The following is a 20,853-nucleotide window of genomic DNA, read 5'->3' as shown; positions in this document are numbered from 1 at the left end:
CCTGGCACACAGCAGCCACTCAATAAATATTTGTTGAATGAACGATACGATTTCAAAATCACAAGGCTTTGAAATAATGTGCAGTCCAGTGGTTTTCAAAAACAAAATTTCAGTTAAAAGGACCTTTTCTTCAAGTGAATTTTTTAATGAAATTCCAATATATGAAGCAGGTAAATCTCTGGCTGAAACCACCGTAGAAATCTAGAGCCCCTACTGACCAGCATGCCTCATACCCCTGGCAGCCTCTATGGAACTCTATCCTTAATGGAAAACTGTTCATTGAGACAAAGCCCTTCGTTACACAGTGGGAACAAGAATTCTCCCAAGAGCACAGAAGTAGAAAATCTATCAGATAAGACTGGAAGGCAGAACCTTAATTCCAAATTCGGCATCTTCTGAAGTACACCACATCCACTGAAAGCCTTGTGTAGCTTCTTCCCAATGAAGGAAGCCTCCCGTCCCCTCTCAGCTTAGGGGGCCCCCAGTCAAGCCTCTAACCTGAGTGGCAATGGTGTGGGACCCATCGGTCACCTCCACGGTCAAGTTATAGCTCGACCTCCTCCTTGTGTCGAGAGGCTTAGCAATGACAATGCTTCCTGTGGTCTTCTCAATGTCAAAGTCCATGTCCTGGTCACCACCTGGAGTGGGGGTGGGGAGGGGGAGGAGCACACACAGCCTCAGTGATGGAGACAGTAGGAGAGCAACGGGATCTGTCTGGCACGTTTAGAGTAAGGGGTCGTAGATCCTGTCAAGTTCTTGTCAAATTATTATCAAGATCTGAGCGATGATACAGAAAAAGGTAAACTTATAAGGACTGAAGAGTGGCAGAGGAAGACCAACGTTTGCCATAGAACGTGTTCTGCTACCCGGGTGGTAGACACAGGAGTAATGGAGCTCTACCCCATGGCCCGTAGGACAGTTTGCATAGCCTACAGGTGCCTATGTGCAGGAGAAAAATGAAAATAACTCTGTTCGGGGTGCCTGGGTGGCTCAGTCGGTTAAGCACCCGACTTTGGCTCAGGTCATGATCTCACGGTTCATAGGTTAGAGCCCTGGGTCGGGCTCTGTGCTGACAGCTCAGAGCCTGGAGCCTGCTTCAGATTCTGTGTCTCCCTCTCGCTCTCTTCCCCTCCCCTGCTCACACTCTGTCTCTCTCTCTCTCTCTCTCAAAAATAAATAAACATTAAAAAATTAAAAAAAAAGAAAATAACTCTGTTCAAGAGGAAATTGATGCAATAAACTGTAAAAATCTAAAATGTAGAATTAGCATGCAGCTATTTAATTGTTTACTCAACAGAAATCTGTTTAGTGGCATGGAAATATGTTCATGTTATATTTTAAAAGGTTATAAAACAACATTTTAATATAACCCTGTGTGTGTGTGTGTGTGTGTGTGTGTGTGTGTAAAGAAAAACCACTAAAAGGAAAGACAGCAACATTTTAACAGTGGATTATCTTCTGATTGGTGGGGGTTTTGGTGATTTTATCATCTTCTCTGCATTTATTTGTGTCCTCTAAATGTTCTACAGAGTACATGTGTTAATTTGTGCCAAAGAAAAAGAAAAGCCAAACAAGAGGAACAGTTAGTCAGAATTGAAAGTCAATCCAGGAAGTCAAAAATCTTGGGACAGGTGTACATCCAATCTCTGAACTAGACTGAGAATCTCTCTAATTGGACTCCAAAGTTCATGTGGTACTGAAACTCTTAGATATTCTTAACCTGGAATCCCTGGCTGCGTTTGAAGGGATCTATAAATCCCTATATTTGTATTCTCGTGTGTGTGTGTGTGTGTGTGTGTGTGTGTGCACGCACGTGCACATGTGCACACCTTTCTGGGAAGAGAGCCTAAGCATTCATTAGATTCCCACAGGATTCATCAGATTCTCAGAGGGGTCTATGCTCCCCTCCCCCTGGATATTTTAACAAAATCTTGGTTTAGAGACAAAAGAAATTTCAGAGAAGACCATGAGAGCTTGGACCCAAGTGTCTCCTACAAAGAGAATGGACCCTTTCCCCTGATCGTGGGGACGGAACCTGGGATTAGAACATGAAGCATGGCCCCAGGGACAGCGGTCCTCAAGCCATGGTCAACGATATCAGCTCTGCAGGGATCTCACACTGAGGCAGAAGAGGAAACACAAAACTTGTGCTTTCTCCTCTGAATCTCCTAGGCACTTGGAGTAACTGGGGGACTGTCCCACTCTGGCTGGGGTACCAGTGAGGCATGGGGGCTCGACCTGAGATCACAGCTGGTGCGGAAGGAAAGATTGGCAGGAGTGGTGCTTCTCCTCACCAGCTGCCCCAGAGAACAAGGGCAGAGACAGTCACCACTCACAGCCAAAGGAGGGGCTTCCAGGGAGCGTGACCTGAGTGAGCACGCTCGGAAGGACCGTGCTGTGAAGACCGGGCCTGGGCTATAAGGATGGAAGGGGCTGACCCTCCTAGGGTCCTCACCGGAGATGTTGAACCAGAAGAGACCGGGTCGGCCCTCCACACTGATGACCCCCACCATGTGGTTCACGGGGTCCGTCTCCATGACTGTAAAGCTGTAGTGGGCCTCGTCAAAGGCCAGTGGTATGGAGGAGGGCCGGGGCTGGGGGATCCACTCGATGTGCAGCCGGACACTGGCTGAGAGTGGTGGCTGTCCACTGTCTGTTGCTTTGATCTGAAAAGAAGCCAAAACTGAAATTGAGGCTTTGTCTGCAGGGCTGGGCAAGAACTAAGAAGACCCAGGTGGCCAGGTGAGAGGCAGAGCATCCTGTGACTGCTGGAGCCGGCCTCCCGTCCACTCGTCCATTCATTCCACACACACAGCAGGAAGCCCTGATGTCAACAGGCACCACGCTGGTTGCTGCGGGTGCAGTGGTGCACGAAACAGGTGACCTGCTCGAGAACTTCACGCGAAGTGAAAAATTAATCAAAGCCACTCTTAACGGAAGGCTTACTGTGTGCTGGTTCTAGAGCTGGGCTTGGCACACACGGGCCCTTCTTAACAACCAAAACCATAAATTAGACGAGACTTTACGGAGCTCTCACTAGGATCAGGCCCTGCTCTGAGTGCAATATCTGATTTAATTCTCATGACAGCCCTGAGAGAGGTCCCGTTATATCTCCCTTTGCAGGAGCAAATGGGCTCAGCACGGGGAACTCGGCTGCCTGGGATCGTCTGCCTCACCAGCAATGAGGTTGCTGGGGTTTGGAGTCAGGCTGTCGGACAGGAGAGTCCATATCCCAACCGCTTGCTATATTGGCTCCCTACAAGGAAACTGTTCTTATCCGCATTTTATAGATGCTAAAACAAAGGCTCAGAGAGGTTAAGTGGCTTGGCTTTGGACAGGTGTAAAATGGCAGAGCTAGAATTGGAACCTAGGCTTACTTTGATTCCAAAGCCTGTGCTACTCTCACCAAAATCCTTATCTCTAAGAACAGATCAGGTTTCCCAGGCAAGGACCCTATTGCCTTCAAAAAGAAAGGCCCAGAATTCTGATCCTTTGGCTGACGCTGGGGCTCCCATTTCTCTGGGAGAAAGCCAGGGAAGGGAATAGCACCTCCACCATGCCTGAGGGCTGTCTCCCTTCTCTTGTATCCTCAAAGAAAATCCCTAACCGGTTATGACACTCCCCCCTCTGCGGCCTCCACCCCCCGCCCCCCCACCACACACCACTCACTGTTAGGATGTTGTACTCTCCAGCTGTGAAGGTGTTGCTGGATGACACCATGCCTGTGGCTGGGTCGATGCTGAAGCTCCCCTCATCACTCTCCTCGATACTGTAGGTGACCCTGCCATTGAGACCCTCATCAGGGTCTGAAGCCACCAGCCTGTACACAGGCCCAGGGGTTGCCGGGCTCAGCCTCTCTGGAAGGCGGACATTGAAGAGTTTGTGGGAGAACACAGGGGGGTTGTCGTTGACATCTAAGATGCGGACCACCACCCTGGAGGTGGACTTTAAGGTGGGCTCCCCATTGTCCAGCACAGTCACCTGGGTACAGAATGGAGTATGAATTGCCAAGTGCAAAGCAGTGAATATGCATCACTACCCACTGCAACCCTTCTGCTATCCCTGCTTTGCACAGCCTGGAAACATTAGCCAGGCTGTGTTTTGGTATATACTTGTGATTTTCATGATCATAACTTCACCTACTTGGAACCCAGCTCTCTGGTGACCTCGCTCATGGGAAAGCCAGCAAGAACAGAGAAGCCGGAAAGAATTGGAAGAAAACAAAGCCACAGAGGCTCTAGAGAAAAGCTCATGTTCTTTACTCAGGAGGCCCATGGGCCATTTCTCGGAGACCATTTACTTTTTATTTGCTTGTAATTCTCATAAGCTTTGTTCTCTGGTTTCCTTAAGCTACTGGAGGTTAGAAAAAAACAAATGGGAAGATGTTTATGAAGGAGTGGGTGGTACCTTTTGAGTCAGACATGCCGACCGATGCATGAAATAAAATCCAGGGCAAGAGAAAAGGCACTAACTACTAAAACAACTTCAGAATCAAGGGCTATTTCATGTAGGGGCAAATCGTCCCATGCATCAAGGGCCCCGAGGGCATCATACAAGATAGGACATTTCCACTCTAAGTGGTTCTGAATTTTTAAAATATTTTGGTGTTTGAAGAGAAATACCTCTGCTGAGCTAGGGAGAATGCTTGGTCCCTAGAAGGCCGTTTAGCAACTGCTTACTAATAATACCTGTCTCTTTCAAAGGGGAGGTGCAGAGCCTGAGAGCACAGAAGGCCAGTTTATTTCAATTCTGCTGAAGGAATGTGTGTCCCTCCCACCTGATGTCTTTAAGACTGGAAGAGATGCCCGTTCATCAGTTATGGATAGCTCCAGAGGGGGCATAAGTAGATTCCTTCTGATTTACTCCATTCTGGGTCAAGACTGATTCCTCTTGTTGGAACGGGCACCAGGGATGTTTACGTGATTTTACAAACATCCTAGAGCCCACAGATCTAGAGAACAAAGGTCTGGGCTTTCATCTGGGTCTGTACTGACCTAGTGCTTGACCTTGGGTATAGGGATGGGCTGGAAACCAGACTCAACAAGTACACAGCATATGTGTACCACTCCCTATTCCTGCACTCACCACAGACATTACTAATCAATCAGCACTTCCTGCCCAGCCCAGACACAGTTTCAGATTCCTTCCCTTCCCAGTGCTGGAGAGCCAGAAAAGACCCTGAGAGTCTTCACCACCAACCACAGCAAGACCCAGCTTAAGAAACTCCTCCGCACTGAGCCTCAGTCACATTACTTGGAGATGCGCATGTGGCCCCAAGGCCTGGCTCAGCTTCTGCTTGGCCTCCTTCAGGAGGTTTTTGAATCCAGTGAATGAGTTCACCACCATTACTCACCTCCAGGATGTGTTCATCCTTGTTCTCTCTGTCCAGCTGCCGGGCTGTGGATAGGAGACCTGGGGGAGAGGCGGAAGGAGGGACACCTGAGCGAAGGGCTCTCAGGGCCACTTGATTGAGAGTGTGTTCATGGATACATTTAAATCCTAGGGCAGAATTTTTCTGGTCTTTGGAGAGCAAAGGCATTAAGGGGAAATGGGGCCCTGAAGGAGGAGAAGGGGAAGTGAGGAAGGAGAGTACAGCAGAGACCATGGGATCCGCGGGTGTTCCCACCTACGTCCAGCTTTCACCATTAGAAAGGATGCTGTGGGGGCACCTGGGTGGCTCAATTGGTTAAGCATCTGACTCTTGATTTTGGCTCAGGTCATGATCTCATGGTTTGTGAGTTCGAACCCCACATTGGGCTCTTCGCTGACAGTGCAGAGCCTGCTTGGGATTCTGTCTCTCTGTCTCTCTGCCCCTGCCCCACTCGCTCTCTCTGTCTCTCTCTCAAAATAAATAAATAAACTTAAAAAAAGAAATAGTAAAAAAAAAAAGGGGGGGGAGGGATCTGTGCGCAATGTATTATTGGGGGCTTGGGGGCGGGGAGGCAGCTTGTGTCCCCTGGCTCCTCTCAGCTTGCCTGTAAGTTGAGGAAGGTGACTTTGGGTGTCTGTGAGTCTAGTTTTGATTTCCTGTGGCAGTATGGCTACAAACTGCAGGCATCTGAGGTCAGAGAGGAGAGAAAGTGCCAGCTGTCTACCACCATCAGGAAAGTCAAGATGGAGGTGATGCTAGAGGTGATGCATCAGCACTGGGTAGGAAAGGTCTCTTGAATGAAAGCAGAGCAGGCAGGGGTCAGTGGGTCATCTGAAACTTTCAGCAAGTTTTTTTAATCTTGTTTAGGCAATTAAATGATGGAGTCATGGAATGGAGTGTGAGGAAGGGGGCTCAGTGAGGGGAGAGGGGATCTGGTACTGGGTGGAGACTCCCGGTGCTGGAAATGGGAGCATGTGTGAGGAGTGGCCTCTGTTAGAGAAGTGTTACTGCCTTGTGAGGTAGAACCAAGTCACCCTGACTTTTTCTTCGCTGACTGAGGGCAGGGGTGGGGGTGGGGGGGTGGAGCAGAGAAGGTTCCTGGAAAGCCCCACAGCTAAAGGCCCTTCCAGTCAGGGAAGAAAGACACACTTCTCTGGGCCAGAGTGAATATTGTCCCAGGTCACCTCACTCAGCTCATCCCCAACCTGAGGGGCCTGACGGGGAAGGGCCTAGGATCCCGGGCCCCCCAGGAGGAGTGCAGGGACGAAAGGGCCTCAGCTAGTAAACCTTCCTTCTGGCTCAGTCCTGGCTTTCCCTAGTTCAAGCCCCGTGTCAGGCCCTGTGCTGACAACTCAGAGCCTGGAGCCTGCCTCAGATTCTGTCTCTGTCTTTATCTGCCCCTCCTCTGCTCACTCACTCTCTCTCTCTCTCTAATACAAATAAACATTAAAAAAATGTTTTTTTTTAAAAGGTAGACTGAGCTGGGAGATGTATTATAGTGTCAGGAAAAACCGTAAAGAAAGAATGGCTGGGCTGGGATCTGAAAGAGGAGTGGGAGTTAGCCAGACTAAAGGAAAGGAAAAGGAACTTCTGGAAGAAAGAACAGTGTATGCAAAGGCCATGTGTCAGGAGAGGGCGCGGACTGAAACGGGCCATGTCGTCGGAACCAGAGTGGTAGGATAAGAAAGGCAGGATGAAGCCCGAAAGGTCCACAGAGACCGTGTCAGACGCAGTGTGGGAGACATGGCAGGATCTGGCTTTATCTTAAGGATGTGGGGGAACCATTCAAAGTATCCAGGCAGGGAAATGGGACGATGTAATGGTGGTGATAAGAAAGGGGGGCTGGGGCCTCCACTCCTGACTTATTATTTTATTTTTAAATGTTCGTGCTGGTTAAAATGTCTTCTCCTCAACTGCAGGAAGACTGAGGACATCTCTGTTCTCTGGGGCATTTTGCCAGACCCTGTGTCAGGGAAGTGTTGACAGTAAACAGGATGGGGATTTGGAAGACATTGGGAAGCCAATGCCTTAGGTGAGAGACCTCTTCTCTCTTCTGCAAGGTGGCGGGGGGGGGGGGGGGGGGGGGGGGGGGGGGGGGGGGGGGACAGGATGGGCCCAGTGAGAGCCAGCTTAGGCCTGTTTTCCAGGGTGAAAGGATCCTTCTTAAAGGACTAATCCATTCCTTGAGATCAAAGGTTAACAGGAAAGGCTCCAAACAAATGTCCCTGTGCAAATAGATACTTGCGTCCTCCGCCCACCGTCTGTCCCAGGACTTCCAGCCTCTTGCTCCTCCTCATTTCCTTCTGTCTTAAGGATGGGGAGCTAGTTTCTCCCTTTCCACCTCCTCCAATCTCGCCAGGGTTCTGTCCTTCCAAGAATGAATTATTGGAGCCAGAGAATAGGATCTTGGGTTCGGAGGAGAGAGCGTCTGCCCTCTCTGCTATCATATCGCTGTCCATCCTCTAAGAGAAAGATGTGGCTTTGGAGACATATCCACAGCAGCGGGAGCTGGCTCTCAAATTCCAACAGCGACAGGACCCAGGCAGGTAGCCTCAGTTCGAGAAGCAGGCTGAGGGTAGCACAAGAGGGAGGAGGGGCCCATGGGGACCAGAGGACAGGCACCTGGTCTGCATGGAGAGCTGCTGTTGGCTTCAGGTAGTTGAGGCCCTGTGCAAATGTGAGCTCAGTGTGGCCAGATCTCCTAGTTCTTTACGATCCACTGGAAATCTGGAGTGTTTTGTGGAATGTTCTAATTTTTAAACGCTGGCAACAACTTGAAAAATCATTGTTTAAGACTTGCACAAGCCAAACAAAACGCCTTTGTGGTCTATGAACCACCCACCGTCTTGCCCCAGATGGCCTTGGGCCAAGGATAGATGTTTATGAGATGGTTGACTCTACTGGAGTGGATCTCCACTGCCACCGCTCTGTGGGCAGGCTTGAGATCGGTTTAGAACTAGGGTTAAGAGATTGGATCTGTGGCTGTGACTCGGGGGAGGGGTCAGTTTGGGAGCACTCAGAGATCTGAAATAGTCCCAGCATGGCCACCCAGGCATCCTGCTTAGCTTTCCTAGGCCCCAAGGAAAGAAAGCCAATATATTCTTGTTTTCCCAGAGATAGACTCCACACAGCAGTGGTTCCCAAACTTAGCACCCCTGAGAATCCCCCGGATATTTTGTTAAATAAAAGATGGGTTTCTGGGCCCCGGCCTGTGGTAAGGTGGGGCCTGAGAATTTGAATTGCTAACACGTGGGCAGGTGATGCTGAGGATGCTGGTCCAAGACCAAACTGTGAAAAGCACTGTGGTAGAGACTCCTATTCAGCCAGATTCCTGAGGTCCTTACCTGTGAGCGGGTGAAGAACAAAGAATCCCATATTGTTCCCACCGGTGATGTTGAAGGTCAGCTTCCCTTTGGAGCTGGAGTCCGGGTCCCAGGCATCCAGCTGAAGCACAGAGGTGTGCAGGGGGGCATCCTCCCGGACGGAGGGGTAGAACACCGGCCTGGACATCTGGGGTGGGTTGTCGTTGACATCTGTAACCTCAATGTAGACTTCGGTTACGGAAGAGAGAGGTATGGAACCTCTGTCCACTGCCAGTACCGTCAGCCAGTAGCAGGACACAGATTCTCGGTCCAGGGGTGCCAGAGTCTGGATCATACCTAGGGACAGTCGAGCACCAAACCCCAAATCTTTTAGAGCTCACAGTAGCTTTTGGAATCACTTTACCTAACGGTCCCCGGGCGATACTGTGGAAACAGGAGTGTTCCACAGGAAAAGGGACCTGCTGTCGATGTGGTGTGGGAGCTGCTGAGTTAAACACACGCAAGTCGTAGCCTTGCTGTAGAGCCTCTCAGAACCGTTCTCTGCTAAGATAAGCCCGTGACAGTTGTCCTTAAACCGGTTCCTTCAAGTTTCAAATAGTATAGATACCCATTTAAAGATTAGGGATCTGATGACTAAATTGCTGCTCCCCTTCCCAGCATCCTTATGATTCTAGAGACCTCACTTCATGCCTCAGTTTACTCGCTCCACAGATTGCTTACTATGGGCCAGCACTGTTCTAGAAGTCGAGAGTCCGACAGTGAGCACAAGAGGGGTGCACCCTAAGTTCTCATGGGTCACGCTCAGCCGGAAGGACTTGTGCCAGAGGACAACGCCCAGGCTCACAGCTGTCCTGGGGCAGAGCGGAAGGAATCTCACTGTTTTGTCAGCTGGAAGGACAAAGGCCCAGAGAGAGAACGTGATTTGATCAAGATCGTGTAGCAAGTGGGCCTGAAGAGCAGAGTCTCTTTTAACTGACTCTCAGTCTAATGCTCTTTCTACCACATCACCCTGCCCTTCACCCTGGAAATAAATCACCCATCAGATTGTAAGCTCTTTGAGGACAGTGACCTACCTTTATTCACCTGGGACCTCCCCCAAGGTGTCACTCTCAGAATCTCACAAGCAGAAGGTGCTTGTGAGTGTTTGGTGAATTGCACTTATTTTCTATGAAGCTTTAAAAAGAATAAATAGGGAAGTTCGGTCAGTTAAGCGTCCAATTCTTGATTTCAGCTTGGGTCATGATCTCTCGGTTCATGAGTTTGAGCCTTGGGTTGGGCTCTGTACTTACAGTGTGGAGCCTGCTTGGGATTCATTTTCTCTCTCTCTCTCTCTCTCCCAAAATAAATAAATAAACTTGGGGTGCCTGGTTGGCTCATTTGGTAAAGGTCTGACTTCAGCTCAGGTCATGATCTCATGGTTCATGAGTTTGAGCCCCGAGTCGGGCTCTGTGCTGACAGCTCAGAGCCTGAAGTCTATTTCGGATTCTGCGTCCCCGTCACTCTTTGCTCCTCCCCTGCTTGTTCTCTCTCTGTCTCTCAAAAAGAAATAAACATTAAAAAATTTTTTCTAAATAAATAAATAAACTTTAAAAAAGGGAGTAAATAAGCTGGTGCCAACTTTTTGGAGGGTAATATGGAAATTATGTATTAACATTGAAAATATGCATTATCCTTTGACCCAGCAACTGCATTTTTAAGAGTTTCCCCTATAGAGACTCATGCATATGAGTAAAAGGATATGATCAAGGATGTTACAGCTAGATGATAGAATAAAATGCAGCCATTAAAAAAGAAAAGAAGCCATTAAAAAAAAAAAAACACATTCCTGGTGTTATGTGAAAAAAAAAGTGTTGCAGAAGTAGTGTCTTTTGTATGATTTTCTCATATAATAAAATGAACAGTGATAAAATGTCAGACACAAAGAAGAAAAATTTACAAGATTATAGACCAAATTGTTAATAAAAATTATATCTAGGGAGATGGGACACACACACACAAAAACATTCATATTTAGGGGCATCTGGATGGTTCACTCAGTTGAACGCCCAGCTCTTGATTTCAGCTCAGGTCATGATCCCAGGCTTGTGGAATCGAGCCCTGCATTGGGCTCTGCACTGAGCCTGGAGACAGATTGAGATTTTCTCTCCCTCCCCCTTTGCCCCTCTCCCCCACTCTCTCTCTCTCTCTCTAAAAAAAATTTTTTTTAAACATTCATTTTTAAATTATATATAAAAATTTATAGCCATGATGCATTACTTTTATAAGCATATGCATATACTGTATGTTTATGTGTGTGTATAAGTATATACACAAATGCTAGTGAGATGGTTGATTTGACTTCAATGGATACACACACACACACACACACACGCACGCGTTCGCACATATATACACATATATATATATATCTCCAGTATGATAAAGATTAATTTAAAATCAAATAAAAAGGACAAGAAGGAAAGTCCCTATTTATTGCCTTTTCTTTTTAGCCTGGAGCCTGTCTTCTTTCAGGACAGCCCCTGATCCCCTTAGGCCCATCCTCTCCAAGCACCTGGCACTCCCGTCCACCCCACTCCCAGTACCTGTGTCTTTGTTGATGCTAAAGGCTGCAAGACTGGTGCCAGCCCTCAGGAAGTACTGGAGCTCCCCATCCAAGCCACCATCATCATCGTGGGCGGCCACTACCATCACCTGCGTTCCCGAGGGATTGTTCTCCTGCACCTGGCCCTGGTGCACAAAGGAGGCAAAGCGGGGAGGGTGGAGATTCTCATTCACATCCAAGACTATCACTTCCACGTGGCAGAGGGTCCTGCGGGCCAGGGGCCGCCCACTGTCACTGGCCCACAGGCTCAGATTGTATCCAGCCCGCCTCTCAAAGTCCAGCTCTCTCTCCAGACTGAGCGCGCCAGTCATCGGGTCCACCTGGAAGGTCCCGTGGGCATCATCCAACAGGACATAACGCACTTCTCCCGCAGGGCCCGAGTCAGGATCGGAGGCATCCAGAAACGTTAGAACAGTCCCGGGGGGCAGATCCTCTGGGACTTTCAGGCTGCTGAGTTCCGTGATACACTGAGGAGAGTTGTCATTGGCATCTTCCAATGTGATTTTCAGGTCAGTGACGGAGAAGAGCTGGTGGCCCTTCCTGGGCTGATCCCTGGCTTCCACCTTCAGTATATATTGTGGCTCTGATTCCCGGTCCAGGTGTCCTGTGACAGCCAGCTCCCCAGTGAGGGGATGGAGGGAGAACTTCTCTGTGGGGCTTAGCAGAGTGTAGCGAACCCTCCCATTGTCATCGGAATCGGTGTCTTTTGCTTTCAACTCAGCAATTATGGTTCCAACTTCTGTGTTCTCCGAGACGGTTATCTGGTACCCACCAGGAGGAAATCTGGGGGCATTGTCATTCCAGTCTTTCACATTCACTGTCAGCAGCTTCCAGGATGACTTCTGGGGAGTGCCCAAGTCATACACTGTTACATTGAGGATGTAGAAACGGGTGGCTTCATAGTCCAAAGGGGCAGCTACCGTGAGCAGCCCTGTCTCCAGCTCAATGTCAAAGCAGCCCTCGTCGTTGCCGTCTGCAATCACATAGACCAGTTTGCCATTAAATCCAGTATCAGGGTCAGTGGCTGCCAGGCGGGCCAGGGAGGTGTTGACAGGAACACGTTCAAGGATGTCAATGGACTGTGGGAAGTGGTCCTCAAACTGGGGCGTGTGATGATTGATCTGATATGCACTTAAGGAAATGAAGTCCTCATCACTGGAGTCCTGGTTCTGAAACCCAACAGAATGGAGGATGGCCTTTGTGAAATGTGTCAATACTCCTGTTTTATCACATGTTACAGGGACCTCAAAATGAGGATCTTTCACTACAGTAACATTCAAAGTTGTGGGTGAGGCATAGTGTTTCCCATCTGAGGCTGTAATTTTCAGGGAGTAGTTGATGGGTTGACCAGTAGTAGTATGATTCATAAAAGAGCGCTTGAGGGATATCACTCCAGAGAAATGGTTTAGATCAAAATACCCTAGTTCATTGCCTGACACAAACTCGTATTTTAGGTTCTGCAGCTCGTCCACATCTATAGCGGACACAGTCATTAGTGATTTTCCTACCGGCCAGTCTTCGTGGATAGACCCAGTGCAGTTGACTTGCTCAAACATAGGCTTGTTGTCGTTCAAGTTCTTGAGCCTAAGAGAAATAGACACTTCCTTTTCCTGGCGAAATGGGGAGCCCCAGTCTGATGCCCGCACCCGGAAGGTATAAATTCTTTTCATGAGCTCATAGTCCATGGGTTTGGAGGTGGAGATAATCCCCAGGTAAGGGTCAATAGAGAAGGGCACAGCTTTCGGACGAGTGATGGAATAGGTGACGTATCCATTCTCCCCATGATCCCGGTCTGTGGCAGTAACTGTCAGAATGCTGGTGCCTGGAGGGATGTTCTCATCAAAGGTGCCATCATAGGAGGACCTGTTGAAGATGGGGGCATGGTTGTTACAGTCCACTATGTCAATGACCACGGTGGTGGAGGCCAGCCCCGGTGAGGTTCTGATGTGTAGCTGGTAGTGGGCTCGGTCATGGAAGTCCCTGAGCTTCGTGGTGGTGATGAGCCCAGTGCGAGCATTAAGTTTAAACCCTGCACTCTCTGAGGACGGCTTTAGAACATACTGCAGGTTGGGGAAGGCTCGGGTTACTTTCACCATCACCACGCGGCTGCCAGGCGGGGAAAACTCACTGAGCCGCACTCTGTAAACAGCCCTCTCAAATCTGAGGGAGGCCAGTTTGGAAGGGGGTAGGTGAAAGCCCCTGATCTGGGAATGAGAAGAAGGCCCGCTCCCACTCCTGGCCTGCAGGCTGAGGTTGAATCCATGAAGGTGCTCCAGCCAGTTGATGTCTTTGACAGACACCAAACTGAACTCACTGCTGCGGGCGTAAGACTTGATGGCTTTGAAGTACTTTCCGGGGTCACCCCCAACTATCTCTAGCGAGTCCACTTCGGCGCCGGAGCTATTTGCGTCTACCATGACGGTGGCGTAGGTGGCACCGTCCTTGCTGTCTGGCGGAGCCACCACCACCGAGGTGATGGCCGGGGGCTTCCTGAGGGCAGGCTCCACGTGGATGACCAGGGCAGCCAGATTGCCAAACCCGTTGCCCTCTGAGATTTTCCGCATGCGGTCCACAGCCAGCACCTGGAGCTCGTACCTCCCTCGCCAGGTGACGTTGAGCTTCCCAGCCAAGGTGACCACGCCGCTGGTGGGATGGATGGCGAACGTCTCCGACCTTGTGTTGAAGGCATAGTAGAACTTGGCATTCTGGCCCAGATCCGCATCTGTGGCGGTCACCTTGCAGATGGGGCTCTTGAGGGGCATGTCCTCAGAGATGGTGACTCGGTATGAAGGCGGGGAGAAGAGGGGCTTTAGGTCATTCTGGTCCAGGATGTGGACCACCACCCGGGTCAACGCTTCTAACTCCAAGGTCTTCTCCGTGGCTTGGATGATGAGGGTGTAGCTGTCTCGCACCTCCCTGTTCAGAAGGGCCGTGTTACTGCTCTTTGTTCTTATTCTCAGAAAGCAGAAGTCACCCACCACGTACTCCTCTGTTTTAAACACATTGGCCATGTCCCCGGAGATGATCCGGTACCTCACTGCCCACTGGGGCTCGGCGAGGTAAATGCCCATTTTCACGGAGCTCTCCACGTAGGTCTTGGGGGCAGAGTTTTCGTAGATGGTCGCATTATAAAGAGAGTGTGTAAAGCGCCAGGCGGAGGAGGAGGGGATCCCTTCTCGGGGCTTCTCACAGGTTGTACAGCGGAGCAAGAAAATGACAAAGCCCAAGAAGGCAATAATCATGATGGAAGAACTCCTGAAGCCCTACGCACACACACACAAAAAAAAAACAACAAGTATGAGTTAGGAAAGAAATGGTTCCTACTGCGATGGTTCTTAGCTGGGATGATTTTGCCCCACAGGGGACACTTGGCAATGTCTGAAGACACCGTCAGCCATCCCAGCTTGTTGGGGAGGATGCTACTGGCATCTGTGGATCGAGGCTGGGGTGCTTCTAAACACCCTGAAACACACAGGACAGCCCCCCAACAACAACTAATGATCCAGCCGCAAATGTCAATAGTGCTGAGGTTGAGAAACCCTGTATCTAAACACTAACAGACTAATTTAAATGCTTTCTCAGGGGTAACTAGCAGATACAACGTAGTCCTGACCACTTGACTCCTTTTCCCAAAGAACCTTCAACGGCTCCCCAGTGATAGTGGGATAATTTCAACCAGGTACCCAAGTTTAGCAATCTGTCTCTAAGTACTTCCTACAAGACCCCATCCATCAAGGTGGAGCTCCAGCCAAAGTGAGTTGCGTCTGCATGTGCAGGGGCTGCAGAAAAAAACAAAGTGACCGAGATCACAAGCCTGGCCTCCGGTTGGTTGGCCATCAGCCCTGGTTCCACTGCTTACCAGCTGGGTGATTTTCTGCTCAGGTTATTTGACCTCTGTGAGCCTCGGTTTCCTCTTCCGTAGAATGGGGGTAAGGATATTATCTACCTCATTGGATTGGCGTGAAAATTAAGTGAAACAACAAAGGTAAATGACCCAGCGGGGGTGCCTGGGACATAGAAATTATAACATAATATTGGCTATTATCGGTAATAGGCAACTCAGTTTCATCAAGGGAAGGGAGCCACCCAGGGCCTTATGACTAGATAGAGGCAAAGCAAGAATTTGACCTGGGGCTCCTTGCATTAAAGGCCAGGACTGCTTCTTCCACCCCAGACTCACCTGCCCCTGTCCCACTGCTAGTCCCTTTGGACAGAGCCCGATTCTGACTCATCTTGTAACTCCCAAACCCCTGGAATGTCAGAGCTATAATGGGGCTTTGAGACACAGAGTTCTGACCCCACTCCTCGTGCATAGATGGGGAAGCAGAACCCCGGAGGGGGAATGTGTCTTGCCCCCTTTCACATAGTGGGGGGCCTGGAAAGAACTAGTCCCTGATAATTGTTGAACTGGCCACGAACGAGTGCTTCGCCCCTCTAAGACCTGCCGTGTTTCCCATTGTGTCCTGTGCCCACACGTGTTTCCCACACGGCTTGTCCCTGAACTCCAGCCTGAGTTCAAAGTGGAGACTCATCAGGATTAAGGAGAGGGAGAAGGGGGAAGGGGAGTAGGGGAAGGCAGAGGTTCGTTGCCAAAGTGCCTTCCAGAAGCAAAGTGCGAGGCTGGACACAGCAGGCTGGTGCCGGGCCTGCCTGCCCGTGAGAGTCTTGACTCCCAGGAGCTTCTTGGCTGCCAGCCAGATGTGCAGAGCATTCCTGAAGGAAACAGGCAAGACTCGTTTTTCCAGTTGCCTTGCTCTTCAAAGACAAGGAAGAGTTAAACTCGGGGGGGGGGGGGGGGGGGGCAAGAGGGGAAAGGAGAGGCTTGCCTCCATGCCTTTCCAGAGTCCTGAGGGAGCTGAATGGAGCTTCTTTAAGCCCTGGCAGGTAGCATCCCAACGTGGGAGGGAGGGTGGAAAAGTCTGCCTAACTTGGGATCCGCAAGCCTGTGACAGAAAAGAATTTGAATATGCCCCGTCCTTGCAGCCTCCCTACCACCCACCATCCTTCCCCTGAAATCCTGTTGGTGGCACCCCAGGCCCAGCTCCTCAGAGGAGAGGGGCAGGAATGGAGGCAGATTTATACACTTGGGGTGTCTATTCCCATCCTTCCTGCCCCTCTACTCTTCCCGCTGGCATCCCCTGCACCCACAGTAGAGCTGGCCCGGGGCAAAAGCCATATTCACCCCATTCCACTCACGCATCCCTGACACAGCAAGAGGAGAGGGACCCCTGAGTCATGTGGGCCCCAAGCCCCCAGGGTGGCGTTGCTTTGGAGCCCCAAGGGAAAGGGAGTCCTTACCCCAGTCCCAGGTCCGCTCCCTCTGCAGCCCAGCGAGCCCAGGGTGCACCCAGCCTCCCGGCTCGGCCTGCCCTGTTTTGCGGAACGCTTCCTGTTCACCAGGTCAGCACCCGTGGAGGGCAGGCCCCAACAAGACACGCTGCTCAGCAGCTCTGCAGGCGTCTTGCAGAGATGAGCTTAGGGAAGGGAGCAGGGGCAGGGTCTTCCTGGAAGAGATAAGGCACAAAGAACATGCACCCTTGGGTGGGGGGTGGGGGGGCCCAGGGCTGTGTTCAAGTTATAGGACCCACAGACCTGGTGTGCGGTTTGCTGAGGAAGGACCTCAACAAATGTGTCTGGACATTTGCTTCCTGGCACTATTCCTGGGCAAGTGAACGGGCTTGCGGGGTGCACAGGCATGTTGGGCTCCCTGGGCTGCCCTCCCAGCCCACAGCACCTAGGACCACTATTTCGAAATATCTTGTGAAAACATAAGTCAATTCATATCACTTCCCTTCTTAAAATTTTCTGGTGGCTTCCCATAGCATTCAGATTAAAATCTAAACTCCTTGCTATGACCTACAAGGCCCCACACCATGTGGACCCTGCCTGCTTTTCCAGTGATACCTCCCCGCACTCATTTTTCACCAAGCTGCAACCACATGGGCCTCCTTTCTCCTCCACAAACATACCAAACTAGAGTCTGCCTCAGGGCCTTTGCACTTGCTATTCCCCTTTACTGAAGATTCTCACATGGCTGGCTTCTTCTTGTTATCTTCCTTCTTGGCTCAGCCCAACCCATCCCTCATCCTAAGTCCCAGTTTGATGTAGCCTCCTTCTTAGCACCCTTCTTTATCACACCACCCCATTTTCTTCATGGCACTTATCACTACGCAATATGTTCTTGCTAATTTGTTTAATGACTGTCTCCTACACTAGCCACCGGGCTCCATGAAGACAGGGGCTTTGTGTATCTTATTCATGCATGAATTCTCAGTGCCTGGTACATAACTGCCAGGTACGTAACCCTACTCAATAGTTGAAAAATGGTAGGATCTGGACTTAGGAAAAGCAATGACAGAATGACAGCTGAAAGCACCTTTAGTGATGATCTCTTCCTTTCTGAAGCTGTAAAGTGAAGTCCCCCCAAAAGAAAGGGACTTGCCCAAAGTCACAGGGTAAGGACCAGAGTCAGGTTCTTTCCTCTCAACCACCTTGCCAGAAAGAGGAACCATGGCTACCTGTGAATCTGACAGTTTGGGTTCAAATTCAAGCTCCACTGCATGCTAACTACATAACCCTGGGTAAGCTAACCTCCCCAAACCTCTGTTTTCTCATCTAGAAGATGGGGCTGTTAAGAGAACTGCTTTCCTGGGGTTTTTATAAAGACTAAAGAAATAAGACCATGCACGTTGTTGTATTTAGCACAGTGCCTGGCCCATAGAAAAGCACTCAATAAATATTAGTTATTACTAGTTTTCAAAGCCAAGGCAGAATCAAAGCCTGAGGTTGGGGTGAGGGTGGGGTCCACTGAATCCTCTGGAGAAGGTCCAGCCTGTGCCCCAACGGAGCAGGAAGCCACGGGTCTCTGGTCGAGTCTAAGCTTGCTGGCCCAGCCACAGGCTATTCTGGTAAGCTGCGAGCAGGCGCTTGTCTGGGGTGGGGCCTCTCGTTCTTGGCTCCCCAGACTCAGAGAAAAATCTGCATGTGGGTGAATGTGCACATTTGCAAGAGAACACGCATACATACTTAGGAGGCACTTTTTGAATAGCTGTATGGGTACATTGATTGTATGTGCCTGCTTGACAGAATGAATATGATAGGAGCAAATAAATTGGTAGCTAGGGGCTTGTGTGTGCGCAGGTGTGAACAAATGCAGGTGTGGGGTTCACGAATGGACCCTTTTAGGATATGTGTCTGAATCAAATCTTCCTCCTTGTAACTCCCAGCCCCATTTCATAGGTGGGGAAAGCGGCAGAAAGTGGTTTCCAACACACAGTTTCTGGCTGTGTGACCTTGGGCAGGTGGCTTACCTTCTCTGATTTTCATTTCTCTACTTCGTAATATCACGTTGAGAATGGACTTAGTTAATGTGCATAAATACTGAATACAGTATGTGGCAGTTTCAACAAATATTACCCAGTACTATGACTTTTAGCAGCCAGCTCATACTATTGACGGCTGAGTTTATAGGTAATGAAAACTCTCAGATGCATTATCACACCATCCCCAATCTGTTCTTGCACAGGCTGGCTTTCTCCAACTAAATGCTGTAGGGTTGTAATGAGACTACGATGCATTTCACCCTGTGCTTTAGCTCACTGCTCCGCCTTCTGAGAATCTGGATTCTAACATTCAGAAACTTGGTGGTTGTGACATCCGCGTCTTTATCCAAATCACTGGTGAAAGTCTAAGCACAAATGGGAGGAACAGTGCTCTGAGATCTTTCCTCAATTGTTTGGTTAGTGACCTCGAGTGCAATTCTGGAATGAGTCGTCTCAGAATACAGAGCTCCCTGTCACTGGGGAGTCCAGGCAGAGCCTGGGTGGCCACGTGTGAAAGATGTGCTATGCTAGAGGGACGTATGCCCTCAGGGGAGACGAGAAAAGCTCGAAAGTCCCTTCCAACTCTTACAGGTATGATTCTTTGGCCTGGGCAGGCCTGTGGTCTCTATTAGACCCTAAATGAGCCCGCAAAGGCAGTGAAGGGATTTCCTCTGGCTGTGGCTGAGGCTTGCACCCTCGCCGATGCTTGCTCAGTGGTCCGTGTAGCAAGTCAACCTGGTTCTTGGGAGACCTGGATCTAAAGTCATTTCTTCCCTGTGTGTCCTTGGTCAAGTCAGTCACCTGAGCCCTGTGGACCTCTTTCTTCCTCTGTAAATGATGTGCTGTGTGTTGGCTGAAGGGCTGGAATGGATCCATGATTTCAACCCCCTCTATGGCTTTCAGGGGTGGAATCTCCTTTTTCCTAATGAAATTGTACCTGGAAACCTACCTGTAAACAGAGAAAAGCAGAGCTGCACTGTTAAGAGTGGGGATGGAGGGCTAGAACCTGCCCACAGGTTTGTCCCTCACCCCCCTGGGGAGCACGGGCTTGAAAAACTGGATAGATGGCCTCTAGGAGCCCCTCCAGATCTGACAAGCTGGACTCTGCTATTGTCCTGTCATAAAATGTCCTAAGACACATAGCTGGATGTGCTATGATTCTTTTTTTTAATTGTTTTTTAAAAAAGTTTTTTTAATGTTCACTTATTTTTGAGAGAGAAAGAAAAGTGCAAACAGGGGGAGGGGCAGAGAGAGAGGGAGACACAGAATCTGAAGCAGGCTCCAGGATCTGAGCTGTCAGCACAGAGCCCGATGCGGGGCTCGAACCCACGAACCGTGAGATAATGACCTGAGCTAAAGTCGGATGCTTCACCGACTGAGCCACCCAGGCACCCCTGGTTGTGCTGACTCTGATGCACTATGATCTATATTTGTAATGGTCGATGTGCAGTGACTCTAGTCTTTAGTTCTAGAAGCCTATGACTCTGTGACTAATTCTGTCCCCTCTTTGGGGAAGCAGATGTACTCGGAGGAATTCATAGCCAAACCACTCACTAAAGAAGCTTTTACCAAATTTCTTCAAACTGTCAGGCTTTGTTTCTGACAATGGACCAGTGATGACATCCTCCCTCATGGCCCAACACCTTCTCTTCTCTTAGACATGTCCCAGATGTTCACCAGTGGCCCACATAACACTCCTAAGAAACACATCTACCCTTTCACTCCCGCTTCTCAGATACAGGAAACTGAGATTTGCACAGCACACCCAAGGCCACCCAGAAAGGTGGTGGCTGAACTGAAAATAGACAGCCAGACTTCCTAAACCTGACTACTCAGAATTTCCTAGGCTCCAGGAAGAAGCAAGGAGATAAGATGTTGTTTAAAGTTTGGAGAGCCTTTCTTTTATATATATATATATATATATATATATATATATATATATATATATTTTAAATATATATATTTTTTTAAATGTTTATTTATTTCTGAGACAGAGAGAGACAGAGCATGAGCAGGGGAGGGGCAGAGAGAGAGGGAGACACAGAACCTGAAACAGGCTCCAGGCTCTGAGCTTGTCAGTACAGAGCCTGACGTGGGGCTCGAACTCACAAACTGTGAGATCATGACCTGAGCTAAAGTCGGTCGCTCAACCAACTGAGCCACCCAGGCGCCCCGGAGAGCCTTTCTTGAAAGAAAGAGTCAGTGGATTCATTCCTCTGGATTGGAGAATGTCCA

The 20,853-nt window shown here is 49.6% G+C and overlaps 1 protein-coding gene across 1 annotated transcript in view; it reads right to left on the bottom strand.

Moving 5' to 3' along the window:
- The window catches only part of FAT2 (FAT atypical cadherin 2), an 82,870-nt gene that overhangs the window by 46,176 nt on the left and 15,841 nt on the right, over positions 1-20,853 (bottom strand). Inside the window, exons 2-7 of the mRNA XM_045436789.1 lie at positions 11,277-14,559; positions 8,716-9,030; positions 5,354-5,412; positions 3,670-3,981; positions 2,456-2,666; positions 499-638 (exon numbers count right to left, since the gene is read on the bottom strand). Of these exons, the coding sequence (XP_045292745.1) occupies positions 499-638; positions 2,456-2,666; positions 3,670-3,981; positions 5,354-5,412; positions 8,716-9,030; positions 11,277-14,538 (4,299 nt within the window). The 5' untranslated portion in view covers positions 14,539-14,559. The remainder of the gene's footprint in view (positions 1-498; positions 639-2,455; positions 2,667-3,669; positions 3,982-5,353; positions 5,413-8,715; positions 9,031-11,276; positions 14,560-20,853) is intronic.

Source organism: Leopardus geoffroyi, chromosome A1 (assembly GCF_018350155.1).
Source record: "Leopardus geoffroyi isolate Oge1 chromosome A1, O.geoffroyi_Oge1_pat1.0, whole genome shotgun sequence".
Taxonomy (NCBI): Eukaryota; Metazoa; Chordata; class Mammalia; order Carnivora; family Felidae; genus Leopardus; species Leopardus geoffroyi.
Note: the sequence above shows the minus strand (reverse complement) of the source record. Positions and strands in the feature narration are given on the sequence as shown.